Genomic DNA, 17,737 nt, shown 5'->3' on the forward strand with positions numbered 1-17,737 from the left:
TGGCTTGCAGCACTTAAGACAAAGACTCCCCAAAGAAGGTTTTATGTGTGTCCTTATTCGGTGGGCAAACCCTGAACTTCACCCCAATAGCGAGCTGCATGTGGGATATGAGCATTTAGGTAAAAGGTGATGAAGGGAAGCTTCCTCCTGCTGTTGTCAACACTGCTCTTCTACTTCCTGTTTCAGTGAGTCCAGCTGCACTTCAGATTCTACAGCTGCAGAGGAAACTAAACATCGCACACATTTCTATTCATACTATGCTAAATAAAGTGTGTTTGTTGTTCAGATTTTTTGGTTTCATGCATTTGCAATATTTGCAGTAATTAAATTCGTTTTTCTGATCATATGCATGTTGCATTTACCTGCCTATTTCCAAGTGAAGTTTCAAAAACTACAAGGGTTTCACAGCAGATTCATACCTTTAGTCCATCTGCTAGTGATGATTTCTCTGCTCTTTTTAAGAAGGCTTGTCAAATAGTTTTGATTTCCTTTCCAATTTGTCTGTTCGAGTCCATCAGTAATGACAATGAATGTGGCTTCATTAAGAGAAAACCTGAACCCAACCAGCACCACAATTGAACTTAGATGTGTTTGAACAAAAGTGGAAAAAAGACAAATTACAATGACGTGAGTCAATCAATTTTGACATCATAGCGAAAAACTGCACAAAACCTAAAATGTTTTTTACTATTTTAAATTCGGTTGTGAGTCCCGTGAGTGCTGTCTGTTTTAATGCATCAATTGCAGTATGTGACAGCTTTCTAAAGTATTTTACAGATAAAATTGTTGATTTAAGACAGGATATTGTATATTTAAACTAGGATCCATCTGTTCTTTCTCTCTGCGTTTTATCCTTTAAGGAATTCCAGGTAGTTTCTTTGAACTCACTTCAAGATAGACAAAAAAAAGACACTAAAAAAAACTAAAAAACTAAAAAACACCAATTTTAGCCATGTTCTTGGGAATGTGAACAAAATGAAAGTAACTCGATCTCATGTGTTCTAGGTCATCAGAGCATCAGTTTTTGTCTTTCACAACATCTTTCACAAAATCACATCATCAAGTCTGATTCTTCATGATTTCAGACCAAAAGCCAACTTCTGGATCTGCAGAACACAATAAGATATTTTGAAGTTTGCTGGGGCCAAAACAACACTAAACCCCATTGGCTTTCATTTTATAGACGGAAATAAATAAATAAATTAATTAATTAATTAATTAATAAAACACAAAGACTGAAACATTTTCCAAAATATCTCCTTCTGTATTCCACAGAAGAAAGCAAGTTAAAGTTAAAGACCCTCCCACTTTGATCAGCTATAAAGTGAGCACTGAGAGAGGCACATTATTTCATTCACCTCCTGATCAAGATGGATTTACAAATCTCAGTTTTTCTTCTGTTCATTCTTTTCACTGCAGGTACAAAGACAAAGAGTTTGTAATTTTATTGAGTTCAAATACAGATTACTGGCATCTCTTTTTCACTGTCTCTCTCTCTTTTATTACTAAAGGACACTCTCTCAGCTGTTATGAGTGCTCGGGTCAGAAGGGTTCTTGTGCGAATCAAAAAGTAAAAACATGTCCCAGGGGATTTTCCAAGTGTATGAGTACAACGGCTGTAACACAAGTTGGTAAGTCCAATATGATGGATTGAAATTTAATGTTCTTTTTGACTGACGGAGATGCTGAAGTTTTTTACTGGGGCTGCTTCTCTGGAAATGTAACTTATCACAGAATTTACAAATATAATCACAGAAAATTCTATACAAATTTCTGCTATTGAATTTTTTTCTATTACACTTTATAAATAAATATTTTATCAAAATAATGTGTGGAACTGGTCTTTCCTGAATCATTCATGTTTTAGGTGACAGTCTTAAAGTGAAGGTTAAAGACTGTGCTGCTGACTGTGCAAGTGGATCCATGAACCTCGGCATTGTAAAGAGGTCTTCAGTGTGCTGTAACACAGACTGGTGTAACGTCCGAGATGCTCCAGGTATTGTGCTTTACTGACCAAATGCAAATAACTATCTTCTTTTAAGTCAACACTTGCTTCCAAAGGACATTCAGTCAGGAAATACAATACAGGCTGTGGCTTGTCAATCGTGAACTGATTGAATGGAGCAGCTAACAGAGTGATGTTTCATTTGATGTTATGTTTTTACAGAAAATAAAATAAAAGAATACCTGTTTTCTCTGTAGATCCCAGCATTGACTCCAATGGAAAGAAATGTTACTCTTGTGATGGGAAGAACTGCTCAAACACAGTGAGCTGTTCAGGGAGTGAAGACCACTGCATTACATCAGCAGGTGAGAATCTCCACAGAAGAAAATTAAAGTCATTATTTTTACAGTATCTCTCTTATGTTAAATGGTTAAGTAAGTCATTATATATATATATATATATATATATATATATATATATATATATATATATATATATATATATATATATATATATATATATATATATATTACATTTAATACATATCATCTATGTATTCCAATGCTTAGAATAATCTGTTTTTTTGCTTTTCATCAGCGAGTTACGGAGAGCAGTCACTGGTTGTAAAAGGCTGTGTCTCTAAATCCATTTGTGATACCACAACATCAGTTGATGATGTTCAGAAGATCTCATGTTGTTCAGGGAACCTGTGTAACGGTGCTCAGAGCCACTCAGAGCTTCCTGTTCCTCTGCTGTTCTCTGCTCTCCTTCATCCTGCTGCACTGAATCCAGCAGCTCTTCACATCTACAATCAGACACACTGCACTGAATATAGAGCTTGAAATTTCTCTGTGCCATTTGTCATTTGTGTCCTAAAATGCTTTTTTGCTGTGACATTCTGATGTTACATTTTATTAACAACAGGGCACAAATTATCATATTCAGTTGCTATTTTCAGATATAATAATCAACACTCGAATGAGAAACATACAAACATTTAAATTGCACATAAGGCAGGTTGGATAAAGGCATAAAATGATCTGCCTAGATTATGTCTGTCAAAATACTGAAAGTGATTCACAATAATGAACCCGATGATTTTCAGTCACTTTGACCCAGAAACACAGTTTTATTCACATTAGTTCTACTGACTTCAAGAAAAGTTAGTTTAATTTTTCTAATTAAATATACTATGGCGCTTTTATTTAGTAATATACTCCATCGAGATAAGGACTCTGAATCATTTTACTAAGGTAAAAGTAATGTTCCTGCTCCCCACCCTCCTTACAGCAGATCCCAAGATATTTTAGGAAACTTCTTAATTGAACTGTCCACAAAACGGTTTTGACTGACTAAAATCTCACAAATGCTAATAATTCAAAAAATGACAAAATCATATGATTTTGCTCATATGATTGTTATTACAATCCAATTGTTTCAAAAGTGCATATGCCATCAGACATTTGCATGAAACACCTTCTTGTAAAGTCTGTTTTGGGTTTTGTTTTCATGTTCTTGTTTTCATGTCTTTTATTTTGTAGATTGATTTATGCTGTTTGTGTTATGCTTCTCTTGCCCTCTTGTTCATTGTGTCATGTTCTGATTGGTTTATTGTCTTGTCATGTGATTATCAGTTCTGTTTACTCATTGGTTGTTTTAGTCATGTGCCTTGTTCCCCATTGGTTTGTTCATGTCATGTGTCCATCATTGTCTGTTATAAGTAGCATGTTTTTGCCATTGTCCCCTGTCGTGTATTAATGTTGTAACCTGCTGTCGGTGAGTCTAGTCTGTTCATGCCATGTCAAGTCTGTGTATCTTGTTTGGGTTATGTTTGGATGTCTGGATCACCTGTAAATAAACTGCACTTGGGTTCTCACTACGCTCGCCTTCAGTGGACTATCATTACACTTTTCTTTTCTTTTCTTTTTTTTCTTTTCCTTTTTTTTTTTTTTTTTTTGTCTGGATTGCACATTTTAGATTGCTAAAAAGATATTATAAACACTAAATGGTTACATTTACATTTTTACTCTTTTACTAATTTTTTTTTTTTTATATTTTTTTCCTACTCATTGGAACCGACACAACCACAGCAACGCTCACACCCAAATACATTTACATGTCCATGTTTGCATTGCAAAATGATCTCTTAAGTATGGAATCTTTCTCATCTAAAATGAACAGATAAAACAGTTTGATAGGTTTACTGTGGTATGATTGACTAACATGCATACCTGAAAACCTTTAGGGGTTAAAGGGATTTTCTTTCTCTTGCAAAAAAAAAAAAAACACCAAGAAAAAAAAAAACTTTAGGATTTACTTGATAAAAATCCTCATAACAATTTCCACATTTAACATATTTTAAGTAAATTTTACTGCTCTAATATCAAGTACAATTTACTATTAAGTAAAATCTATTGAACGTAACATTCATTAAGAAATTAGTCCTTCAGGGGATAGCTCATTGTAAGCATACAGTATATTTTAGGAAAAATATAATAGAAACTAAATTCTTTATTTCTTCAATCATTCACCATTCAACTGTATGACTTTCTTTATTCTGTGATACATAAAAAGATTCTTTAAAGGATGTTGGGACTCAAACAACATGGCTTTCATTTAATTTCTTTATTATCATTTTATTTTATTACTAAAGGACACTCTTTCAGCTGTTATGAGTGTATGAGTCTGACGGGTTCTTGTGCAGATCAAAAAGTAAAAACATGTCCCAGTGGATCTTACATGTCCATGAGTTTAACAACAGTGACACAAGTCGGTAAATGCAATATAATTTATAGATATTTGCTTTTATTTTTTATGTAGATGCTGCTATAATTTACTGCTGCTGCGACATTAGAAACGCAACTTGCCAAACAGAACTGCCACTTATTTTCCTGAAGGACTTTAAGAATTTAAACCAAAAATATTCTGTAAAGATTTCTGCTTTTTAATTAGTTTTCTCTCAGATTGTTATGCTAACAATAAAATTTTTCATCAAAATAATGTGCACTTTTTAACTGTTTTTTCCTGTATCATTTATGTTTTAGGTGGCATCAGTACTAAAGTAAAGCTTAAATACTGTGCTGGTGACTGCCAAAGTGGATGCATCAATATAGGCATTGCAATAACACTTTCTGTGTGCTGTGACGCTGACCTTTGTAACAGCCAAGATGCTCCGGGTATTGTGTTTTACTAAACAAATGCAAATGACTATCTTTAAAGTCCATACAAATGCAGGAAATACAATGCAGGGTGTGGCTTGTCTGTTGTGAATGAGTTGAATGGAGCAGAGTGTTTATTCATTAGATGTTATAAAGAATACTTGCTTTCCTCCTGCAGACCCCAGCTCTCTTGTCCCCAGTGGAAAGAAATGTTACTCTTGTGATGGACAGAGCTTCTCAAACATATTGAGCTGTTCAGGGAGTGAAGAGCACTGCATTTCAGCAACAGGTGAACAGAATATACAAATCTGTCATTGTTTTTCTTCTCTCTGATGATTGAGCTTTTCATACAACACATTTCCATCTTAGACTAACCTGTGTTTTCTTTCTTTTCATCAGGGAGTTTCAGAGGCCAATCAGTGGTTGTAAAGGCTGTGTCTCTGAATATATTTCTAATACAACAACATCTGCTGCTCAGGGAGCCTCACACTGTGAGGGGAACCTGTGTAACGGTGTTTAGAGTTTCCTTCTGAAATCATTCTAACATGCTGATTTATTATCAGTGTTGGAAACAGTTGTGCTGCTTAATTTTTTATTTTTTTTTGGAACCTGTGATACTATTTTGGGGTTCATTGATAAATAAAAAGAACCGCATTTATTCAAAATAGAAATGTTTTCTAACAATAAAAATCTTCACTATCCCTTTTTCTATAAATTTAACATCCTTGCTGAATAAATTTAATTTCTTTAAAAATAAATAAATAAAATAAATAAAATACTGACCTCAAGCTTTTAAACAGTGTGTATTGTTACAAAAGTTAGCATTTAAATAAATGCTGAAAAAGTATCACAGGTTTCCAACAATGATTAAAAAAGTGAAAGTCGTGACATTTGCCAAGTATGGTAACCCATACTCTGAATTGGTGCTCTGCATTTAACCCATCCAAGTGCACACACAGCAGCGAACACACAGTGGGCAGCTATATCCAGCGTCCAGGGAGCAACTGGGGGTTCAGTGCCTTGCTCAAGGGCACTTCAGCCATGGGTATTGAGGGTGCTGTTCATTCACTCCCACCCACAACTCCTGCCAGCACAGAGACTCTAACCTGCGACCTTCTGGTTACAAGTCCAATTCTCTAACCATTAGGCTACAGCTGCCCCCCCCCCCCCCCCCCAAAAAAAATCAGCATTGCATAAAATGTATTTAAAAAATTTTATCAAATAAACGCAGGCTTGATGACAAATGACCATAAGTGACTCCTTGCAAAAATATAAAATAATATCAAAACTTTTGACCTATACTTTTTTTTTTTTTTTTTTTTTTTTTTTTTTTTTTTTTTTACATTGCCCCTATTTTGCAATTGATCCCCTGCCCCTGAGGAACTCTCTGCACGTCCCTGCTATCAGCATTTTCCTTTTTACAGGTAGGCCAGGGGCGGAGCCAGACGATGTAAACATTCGGGGCTTAGCCCAAAACTAGGGGAGTCCAGGGGCATACTCCCCCGGGGAGATTTTTTTCACATTTCCAGCAATACAGTCACGTAACTCAAGTGTTACAACAGTGGATTCACAAACCTGTAACACTTGTCCGCGGTTCGTCTGACGCTGCTTCTGAATCTCTCTCCGGCCGGTGAGGTTTACTGTTAGTGTTCCTTTAAAAAAAAAAATTAAAGCCACCAGCCCCTGATGACAACGACGAAGAAGAAGATTTATATTCTTCCTCGTTAGTTTTTATTGGCAGTTGGCAAACAAGCTGAGTGATGCGTGATGCATTACCATCTGCCATCACGCACGGTAATACAGCTTTTGTTTCATTTTTTGCTGCTCCAGTCTGAAAGACTGAGAGGAAATGAAACAAAGTTGAAGTTATTTTAAAAAAACTAAAAGATTCGGGGCTTTTGACAAAACATTTGGGGCTTAAGCCCAATTAGCCAAGCCCCCCCCCCGCTCCGCCCATGAGGTAGGCTACAGATTACAAAGGCAACAAGATAATTATATATGTTGAGAGGTAGGCTAATAATACACAAATACATTTGTAAATTTACTATGTTTTCATTTTGCACCAATAATGCGATTGTTTCCAATAAGCAGATTAAGAACTTAATCGCAGTAAGATGTTTACATGACACGAGCAAACCTCTTCACTCCAGTTTACATGCAATTTTCGTTATTCTGATAATGCGCTTGTAATATGGTTATCTTTACCATCATATTGGCATACTCCAAGGCAGGGGCGCTGCTAAGGATTTTGGGCCCCATGAAAAGAATCTTGACAGGGCCCCCAACACAGCTGAGAGTTTTTTCATATTAATTTACATAAAATCATGCGCTTTTATGGTATTTTGACTACCATTCTCATATATTTAAGTCAATCAGACAATTGAACTCCATCCCATGTCCACACCCGTAATTTGTCCTCTGTAATACTGCACTACTTCAGTACTGTATAATGTATATACTGTGCATAGCTGTACATGTGTCATATAGTGTATTCACATATATTTATATTTGTATGAATGTACTGTACATATTTGTACTGTACACTGGCAATGACAATAAAGTTAATCTAATCTAACCTAATATTTTTAACATGACAGTTGAAATGTAACACGAAACAATGAGCACTCTTAATACAATGAAATGTATTTATATTTTATACCGCAACATTTAAACTTATGGTAATTATCTTTAACACTAGAATGAACAAGGCATCATTTTGACCGTTTTGAAATTTGCATAGTCAATAACTTTGTCTAAATAAATCACAAAGTCTTGCTGCTCCCTGACTTTTCCTAAAACTACATGAATTTTCATTAAAACTAGTTTAAATATTTATTGTTTGAATAAAAACAGAAATATAATCATTTCTACCTATAACGTCCACAGGCAGTCATTTTGCGCTGTTTAAATTGACTTTTGCCGACGGTCTGGATCAGATAATGTGAAAGTATTATGTGAAGATGGTTGGCAGAGATGAATTATGCTGTATTTGACAATATAGGGGACATTGTAGTAATATAACTCCACATCATCTTCAAAAGATGCACTGAAACCTCACAAACAGCTGATAGTAGTTTGTACAGTAGCTGGCAGAGGATTTTTATCAGAGTTCATGAAGTTAGACTGCTTGCAAGACAGGTGCAACAGCGTGGACCGCAGCAGGGTGCTGAAAGTGGGCGCCGCCTCGTACAAAGATGCCGACACCGGATGCATGTGAGGCAAAGCCGTGCACCCGCTGCACCCTGCTCTATCGAAACGTGCCAACTTATCGAAAAATGCTACCGTAGAGACCTAGGGCCTCATGTACAAAGCGTGCGTATGCACAGAAAAGTGGCGTAGGCTACGATCATTGTCACGGGCGGTCCACTAACAATTAAGGCCTACTTACAAACCCACCTTTTCTTGTGAAATATTGGGTAACATACTGTCGACCCTTTGCCTCTTTCACTTCTCTTATTTTTTTCTCTTTCCGTTTTTGACTTCCAGATTTTGAGGCATTTTCACATCCTCTGTCAAGTTGAATCTGCCGGCGCTATAAGTGAAGTCAGCTGTTTGTGTTGCCTTGGTTACTGGATACAATTTGGGCGGACTGAACCATTTTATGATAATCGAGAGGGGGAGAGGGGCCCACGGACGTTTGTGTTTCCTAAACAAATCATTTTTTTTTGACACCAGGAAACAGCAAATAGAATTATTTAAAGTTGATAATTTTTACTATCAAATATTTTTTTTTAGCACCACAATTTTATTGAGGGCTTCTCTGGGCCCCCTCTTAGTCATGGGCCCCGAGAATCGTCATCGTTTACCCCCCCTTTACAGCGCCCCAGCTCCAAGGCACAAATAATGAACGCACACATTACTGGCCACTTTCCCCTTACATCCAATGGAAAGGTTACTTTGAACATCACAACATCGCAATCTCACAAACTTCTATTATGATTAATGAATCTATATTTGTACAAAATTCCCTGCGTGACGAACTAGTCCACAAACTTATCTGGTGCATGCGCATTGCGCAGAAAATTCTCAGTTCGGCAGCATTCAGTGACAGTTCCTCTTGAGCATACTAAAATGACGTTAACCTATTTTATTGACGCGTCTTTCCGTGATTGAGACATCTTTTTTTCTCAATTATTATTTGAATTTGCTCATTTTGAGCGGAGAACGTTTTCATCAATATTTCTGTTGCTTCTTCGCTTAAAGTAAATAAGAGAGTGACAGCTAGAGAAGAAAAATAATAACAATATGATTTTCAGACCACATTCTATGACACTGTAAAGGTCTGAGCAGATATTTCTACTGCACTGATATATTATGGTAATAATAGAACATAGTTCACTTTGTAGGCTACTTAAAACTCTTCAACTTGTTTTTCCCCTTTTGGAACTGTTGCATAATGTTGTAACAGTAGTTTGAATAATATTTAAAACTGCATTTAGTATCATTTACCAACAGGTGGCAGCAGATGATCTTTTTACATTTGTTGACATTGGGCAAAATATAAATATAAATAATAATAATAATAAATAAATAAATAACATTTGAATGTTAATATTAATAAAAATTTGTTAATAAAAAAAATCATTTATATTTTAATATAAAACATTCATAAACAATAATATATTAGGCCATATTGGTTGCTTGTTATAGTATGCCTCTTGGTAAGAATGTTTATTACAATCCAATCTGATATTTATTTTTTTGTTATTATTATTATTATTTTTATTTATTTTTTTTTTTTGCATGTTCTAAAAAAAAAAAAGATAAGATAACAAACAATGAAAATTTTTTACTTTTGTTTTTATTTTTTTTTTTACTTTCCCTACGCATTGGAACCACAGACACGCTCACACCCAAACACATTTAAGTCCATGTTTGAATTGCAAAATGATCTCTTGCGTATAGGATCTTTCTCATCTAAAATTAATAAATAAAACAGATGGTATGACTGACTGTTATACAGGGCAAAATAATAGGATTTACCTGATAAAATCCTCATATCAATTTGCAGTAGATTTTATTTTACTCTTATTGTTGTTTTTTGAGATTTTCATTATTTCGATTTATACATTTATATTACTCCCTATAATGATGCAAACATCGCATTTTTTTTAACTTCTTAAATAGACAGCATTAATTATTGTCAAGTCAAGTCACATTTATTTATATAACACTTTTAAGCAACTTTACAGTATTTAACAGGAAAATTAGTGTGTAATAATGCAAAACAGCAAACAGTAAAAGTCAGTTCATCATTGATTCAGTGATGTCATCGTCCAGCTCAGTTCAGTTCAAATAGTACCTGTGCAATCAAGTTGACAATATTGCTGAAAATTAAGTTTCCCCAACCAAGCAAGCCAGAGGTGACATCAGCAAGGAACCATCTGTGACACTAATGGGGAAAAAAACCTTGGGAGAAACCAGGCAGTTCTCCTCAACCACCAGTTTAATTCTGGCTGCAGCAAAGTCAGATTGTGCAGAGGACTCCTCTGGTTCCTAGGGTCTTGTGCCGATGGAGGTCTTCACTGGGGAATCGTATGTGGATTTACTTCTTAAAATTAGTCATAAAACTTGGTCACCAGGAAAAAATAACATCCAATAGCAAACAATTAGTTGAGATCATTTGATCTAAAAGTAATACATTTTGTAAATAGTAAATAATAATGTAATTAAATATTGTAGCTGATTATCACAAAAAAATATTAAATTTTGTCTAAAAAACATTTACTGCTCTAACACCACTAAAAACACTGTTAGGTTGGCAGACAATGTACAGTAATGATATACATACTGTACAGGAGATATTATTAAATATTTAAGAGCTTATTATTAAATAAACAGAAATTTGATTCAATGTTTGTATAGAATTTATGATTTCAGAGAAAACTAAATTTGTGGTTCTGTTGGAGCAGGATGTTTTATGTTATGTTATGTTATGTTTTGATCTTATAAGTCATCTGTAAACAATTGTTGATAGCTCCTTTAAATATTACTAGACGTGACCTGCTTCATCATTTTTGAGTTACTTTGACGCAAACATTTTTAGTTTTAACATAGGTTGTGTCGTTTTCAGCACATCTTTATTAAGAGTGTGGATTAACAAACAGTGAAATAAAATAATGAATTCAATATAAGGTTACAGATTGTTCCGAAATGCATTAAAGGAGGGAGACCAAACGGCGTTTCCACAGAAAATCATTCTGTCCAGTGTACCGAAAAAGCCCTAAGTTGCTAATGTGCAAGTTTCAAAATTCCTCCTGTTTTGTAAAAGTAACTGACATACAACACAGGCCTATGCAGTGCTTGAAGTGGAAAAAAAGAAGTGCAGAGTCAGTTTCTCTGCATTAGTGCTATTGAACTTATTACTTGTTACTAATGCATTCCCTAACTGGATCCTTGAACTTTCCAGAAGTTCACCGGTTTCAAATGATCTTCTGGATAGTGTGCTTTAAAGTGTCATTTCTAATCACCCCAGGCACTGCTCATCTGCTCAGACGGGTTCCTGTGAAGCAAAAGTGGAGATATGAGGAGATGGATTTTCCAAATGTCAAAGCCGAACAATAGGACAATCCACTGACTATTTATTCTGATGAAATTAATCAACAACGAATAAGCACTTTTTAATTACTAGTTGTAACAGTGATTTTCTTATTGTCTGTAACAAAGTAAAGCTACTCCTTTAGTTTCCTACTGTTATTTTATTATTTGTTGTTGTAGTTTCTGTTTTCAGTGATTTCTTTTTTTCTACAGCTGCAGCAGAAACTGAATTTCACACGTTTCCAGTCATACTTTACTGAATACAGCTTGTTTTGTTGTTCTGCTGCTCTTTAGTATCATGATTTGAGGAATGAAAAATCTGTATTTTATTAAACGTCTTAAAATACTGAATAATATGTGTTGTTCTGCTGATCTTGTGTCAGGTTTTGATTAAGGAATATCTGTGTTTTATTAAACACTTACATGTTAGTCTTATATATGTTATTAATAAACTGTATATCGAATTTGATCTTTTAATATATGTCTGCATTATTACTGTAAGTTACTGTAAGTAGCCTAGTAATGGTTTTCTACGGGAGGAAAAGGCTTTACGAGAGACTGTGTTTTGTTTGCTGTTTAGTGTGGCCATAGATTTGTGGATCTTGTTTTTTCTCCAACAGGTGAATTTCGCAGGTACTTTGTAGTACTAAATTACTTTTAATTGTTTAATCACCACAGCGTCTTGTCTCCATTGGCAACGCACATGATGTGCAAGTGCAAGTCTGCAGCCAGAACCGTCTCCAATTTCTGAGAAACAATGAATCGACACCAAAACAGACACACCCCTCTCTTTATTTCTCTGCATCCATATCTAAGATACACGCTATGCGACAACCTGTAGGCTACTGTTTCTATGTCTGATATTACAACATCATGGTTCCAAGCAAAACCATTGTTACTTGTGTATCGAGCAGAAACAAAGCAAACTCGGCATTCGTTTTCAGGTCTTCCTTCACTCGATTACAAACTAATAAACTATTTGGTCTAATTTTTCTCGCAATGCCAAAGTATGCTATTGTAAATGAGTGAGACTTCTGATTCATTAGTCTCTATATGAAAATATATAGAAGAACAAGCAGTGCCAAAAATAGTCAAACTATCTGTGCAACAAACAAGTGTATTTAGGAGTCTGATGAATGTTGGGGAAAGTTACGTTTAAAAAGTCATGCATTACATTATAGAGTTACTCCCTAAAAAAGTAACTAATTATGTTACTTAGTTGCTGAGTAATGCATCATGTAACTTTTTCTTTACTTTTTAAATCTGGGCTTTTAGCCCATTATGTTGCCATTCTGGATTGCATGCAGAATAGGACACAGGAGAAGAAAGTTTGACACTCTTCAGCAGTTAAAAAAGAAGAAAAGAAAAGAAAAGAAAAAAAGAAATTCAAATGTTATGTTCATCAAAAGTCATTTTTGATTATTGTATGGTTAAATTGGATAACTGAAGGTCAGCAGCAGAGACACTGGTTAATACACTTGGACTGAATACATAAAGAAAATTTGTTTTGTTTAACATATTTAATTATTGCAGGTTTGTGTCATATTCTGAGTTTGCGTTTCATTGTTTTTTTTGTTTTTTTATTTGTAGAAATGATTAATCTGTTTTCGTGCAACTGAGATGAGTAAATGCATGATCACATTTAGTCTAGAACTTCAGTAACCATCATATTTACACAGCGCACAATGTCTCTGATCAAATTATAATTTGATCTAACATGTAATACATTTTTTAAATGTTGCAGATTTATGTACAGTAGCTGATTATCACATACATTTACACCACTAAGAACATCATACTATACTTAAAACTAAATGCTTAATAAAATATTTAAGACCTTATGATTATATAAATAGAAAATGTGTGTTTGTTTAGGTGGTTATTGTCATTAGGCCAGTATTGCTTAAAATAAAACATTGATATATTAAAACAATACTTTTTGCTTGTATAAAACTAATTTAATTTCTTCAGCCTATGCCTTTAGACCATCATGTTGACTTTATATTTTTTTAAACCCTGTTCCTATATGCTTTGCTTATGTTAGCCCACTTTTTTGTTTTTCTTTAATTTAATTATTTTTCTATTATCTGTTATTTGCTGCAAAACTTTAATTTTACTCCTTGCTTTTTATATTTAAAAAATTCCTTTATAATTAACTTCCAAGTTAATTACGACACTGTGGAAAAGAAATAAAATAAATAAAAAGAAAAAATCCATAGAAATGGGCTATTGTGCTGTATTGATATGAAGAAAGTTTCTGTATCAACCTTTCCTGTATTGGTTTTTTGCACTTCATTGCGTTGTGCTTTAGGGTTTACAAAAATGCATATAATACTAATAGATAATGTCCTGGCAGAAAATCAACAGTACATTTTCCATGTATTTTTTTTTACAGTGTAAGAAGTGTTTCTGATTCCAGAAAGGTCCAGAAACTTCTGTTAAACTGTCATTGTCTCATAAAGACCCTCCCATTTGACAAGCTATAAAATGAGCGCTGAAACAGACACATTATTTCATTCACCTCCTGATCAAAGATGGATCTGCAAATCTCAGTTTTTCTTCTGTTCATTCTTTTCACTGCAGGTACAAAGACAAATAGTTTGTAATGTTACTGGATACAAATAGAGATGATATCTCTCTCTTTCTCTCTCTATCTCACTGTCTCTGTTTTATTACTAAGGGCACTCTCTCATATGTTATGAGTGTGTGGATCTGATGGGTTCCTGTGCAAATCAAAATGCGACAACATGTCCCATTGGATCTACCAGTTGCATGAGTATAACAACCGTGACAGAAGTTGGTAAGTCCAGTATGATTTACTGAAATGTGCTGCTATAATTTACTGGTGTTGTAACAATGGAAATGTAACTTCTCACAGAAGTGCTCATATCTGCTGTAGGTAAGTAAAGGTCAATTACAAATTGCAGTAAACAGTACTATTTGTGCTACAAGCCAGTGTATTTATGATTGCGACAATACATTAAAATATGCTAAGAAATATCAGTATGAAATATCAAGCACTGTCTTTATACAGTGAAAAATAACAGGACGTGTTCGAGTTTATGAATCAGATTTATTCAAATAACTGCAAATGTTGAAAATGTTTCATTATCCTGTTATACAGAGATTTATGTATTTTTTTTTTTTTTTTGAAGGTCCCATTAAGCTGACCAGTACAACTAAACTGTGTACACCTTTATGTGAACCTGGGACCCAACAGCTCCCGACTGGGTCAATAACTACCCAGTGCTGTAACACTGACCTCTGCAATGCTGCAGGTATTGTTCTTTATATGATCATTTGATTTAGATTTTTCCCAAAGCGACTTAAAATGAGGAAATAAAACTAACAATAAGCCTAATATGACAAGTGATTGTTTAAAGGAATTTAATATCAAATTTCAAAAGCATCCTGAATAGTGAGCAAAGCTTGAGCGACAGGTGCTTTCAGAGACTTTTTATTGCGATGAAACTTCTCAACAATGAATGAGCTATTTTTAATTATTTTTAATTATTAATCTATTTTTAATTATTTTTAATTACTATAGTTGTATCATTGATTGACAGTGATTTTCTTATTTTCTTGATTAGATGGCATGTATAAGGGAAGCTTCCTCCTGCTGTTGTCTCCGCTGCTCTTCTACTTCCTGTTTCAGTGAATACACTTCAGCGAAAAACTGAATGTCACACACGTTTCTAGTCATACTTTACTGAATGAAGTGTGCAAGTTGTTCTGCTGTACTTTGGTATCATAATTTGGGGAACAGAAAATCTGTATTTTACTAAACATATTAAACAAATAGTGCATCAACACTGTAACAGGCAAATAATTATTAAAAATTACTAAGTTAATATGTGTTTACAATATCTGCAGTAATTTTGTAGCGTGCTCAGTCAAGACTATATATTTCCCTTATATTTTCTCTTCCTCTTTCTTTTCATATATACTCAAATATGTATTTGCCTATAAAAATAAAATGAATAATAGAAGGCAATAAAGAATTAAACAGAGTGCTAAACTTCTGCAATAAAAGATTTACGTATATTAAACATCTTTCTCTGCATTCTCCTTAATTTTCTTTAAGTCTAGTTGGGTTTAAAGGTGCAGTAAGTGATTTCTGAGAAACCATGATGATATTTGACATCGACACTAAAATAAAGACACACCGTCCCTTTACTGCTCCATCCAGACAAACTCTCCAATCTGTCCTGTTACTATAGCAGATATTTCAACATCATATCTTGGTTCTTGGTGCAACATATTGAGCAGAAATAAAAGAACCTTGGTATCTGTTTTTAGGGCTTCCTGCTTTCGAACAAACAAATGAAGTATTTAACTTATCTTAATGCTGAAATATGCCGTTGTTGTAAATGAGTGAGACAAATCATTATACTGTACTGTATATATAATAATAACTAACACGCAACAAATGGTAAAGCTATTTGTGCTACAAACCAGTGTGTTTATGATTATGATAATAAATTATAATAAAATGTCCTCCTCTGTACACATGCACAGTTCAGTTGAATGAAAAAGTTTACTTTATCTCTGAAATAAATATAGGAAGCAAACTGTCTGCTAGAAATAACCACAACATTACATTTGCTTTAAGTACACTATGATGTTTAAATCAAATTTAGTATTTTATTTGTGATAATCAGCTACTGTATTATCTATTCATTTCAGACGAGAAAGCTTCTTTTATCAAAGCTTTTTCAATGCAAACATGGACTTCTAATTATTGTCACGACACGCACACAAACAGGTAGATCCAAAAGCAGTGTTTTATTAAGAGTAATCCAAAATCATAATCCAGCCAGGCAAAGGTCAAAATCCAGGTGAGCAGTCCAAAAACCAGAAACATACACAATGGCAAGGAAACACGAACTACAGGGAGACATGAAACAAGGACTCCGTAACAAAGACAGAAACAAACCAGGTATATATAGACAGGTGCAAACAATGTAAGTGGGAACAGCTGAATACAATGAACATTGATGAGTACCAACAAGACTTGTGGGAAATGTAGTTCTGAAGTGGGGTGACGATAAGGGGAAGTGAGACCTCTAGTGGACACCCCGGGATACACAAACCAGACACTGTGACAATTATGTTTGGGTGTGACTGTGATATCTTTCAGGTTATGAGTTGAGATTAATTATAAGTTTGTACTGCATCACAACATTTCATTAAACATCGGTCTGTCACTACACAAACACACATCCAAGGAGACAAAAGGTTTGACTGAGGTATAACAACATTAATATTTATAATTAAATACCTTTATATTTAATATTATAAATTATTATCATAAATAAAAATTGATTCACTGTTTGCTTTGGTGGTTATTTTTATTAAGCTTGTACTGAAATATTGCTTAAAACAATACATTGATTTATCAAAAGTGCTCATATTTGTTGCTTGTTTACAACAAAACTATTTACATTTAATTTCATCAGAACATATGTATGACCATTTTTCCCCCCTCATTTCTTTTCTTATGTTAGCCCACTTTTTGTTCTTTAATTTGATTATTTTCCTATAATCTGTTATTATCCTTTAGTACTCCTAGTTTTTATGTTAAAAACTTTAAATACAAACATACATATTGTATATGCATAAAGAGCGATATTTACACAACCTGATGGGTTCTAGGTCATTAAATCTTCTAACGTCTCAAGTCTGATCCTTCATTATCTCACAGAAAAGGAAACTATGGTTCTTCTGCAGAATAAAAGAAGAAGATAATTAAAGACCTTTGGAGCCCAAACAACACTGAACCCCAGTGGGTTTCATTTTATGGACAAAAACACACACAAACACAGAGACATTTTTCACATATCTTATTTGTGTTCCACTAAAGAAAGAACGTCAAACAGGCTTGGGATGACATGAATAAATGATGACAGAATTGTCACTTTTGGGTGATCTGTCCCTTTAAAATGGTTTAAGTAGACTGTAATTCCTTATCAAACATCCCATCGAGACCTGTGTTAAACTTTAACATAAAGACACACAAAGGAATAGAGCAAGCTAGTGTTAGAGGCCTTTTTAAAACAAATAGATAGAATACAAAAAGATTATAATAGTTTTTTTT

General features: G+C 34.1%; 2 protein-coding genes and 1 long non-coding RNA gene across 4 annotated transcripts; all 3 read left to right on the top strand.

Annotated features, from left to right (window-relative positions):
• Nucleotides 1-35: 35 nt before the first annotated feature.
• LOC109092285 (urokinase plasminogen activator surface receptor-like) lies at nt 36-3,558 on the top strand. Of its 2 annotated transcripts, XM_042747597.1 has the most exons (6): nt 36-185; nt 1,006-1,419; nt 1,512-1,631; nt 1,868-1,996; nt 2,203-2,310; nt 2,543-3,558. In XM_042747597.1, exons 2-6 carry the CDS (start codon nt 1,371-1,373, stop codon nt 2,785-2,787), a joined length of 651 nt encoding a protein of 216 aa, XP_042603531.1. In that variant the 5' UTR covers nt 36-185; nt 1,006-1,370; the 3' UTR covers nt 2,788-3,558. The 2 variants fall into 2 exon arrangements, with proteins under 2 accessions (XP_042603531.1, XP_042603530.1); XM_042747596.1 differs by lacking the exon at nt 36-185 and having other exon boundaries at nt 1,002-1,419.
• Nucleotides 3,559-3,697: 139 nt separating this feature from the next.
• LOC122141202 lies at nt 3,698-5,931 on the top strand. Its single transcript, XR_006157617.1, has 4 exons — nt 3,698-3,721; nt 4,990-5,121; nt 5,282-5,392; nt 5,503-5,931. It is a non-coding gene; the product is annotated as an uncharacterized LOC122141202 (long non-coding RNA).
• An 8,003-nt stretch (nt 5,932-13,934) lies between these two features.
• Nucleotides 13,935-15,689, top strand: LOC109064485 (lymphocyte antigen 6B). The gene is made up of 4 exons (XM_019081523.2): nt 13,935-14,223; nt 14,321-14,440; nt 14,796-14,918; nt 15,231-15,689. Exons 1-4 carry the CDS (start codon nt 14,175-14,177, stop codon nt 15,296-15,298), a joined length of 360 nt encoding a protein of 119 aa, XP_018937068.1. The 5' UTR covers nt 13,935-14,174; the 3' UTR covers nt 15,299-15,689.
• The last annotated feature ends 2,048 nt before the right edge of the window (nt 15,690-17,737 follow it).

This window comes from Cyprinus carpio, chromosome B21 (genome assembly GCF_018340385.1).
Source record: "Cyprinus carpio isolate SPL01 chromosome B21, ASM1834038v1, whole genome shotgun sequence".
In the NCBI taxonomy this organism is placed as follows: Eukaryota; Metazoa; Chordata; class Actinopteri; order Cypriniformes; family Cyprinidae; genus Cyprinus; species Cyprinus carpio.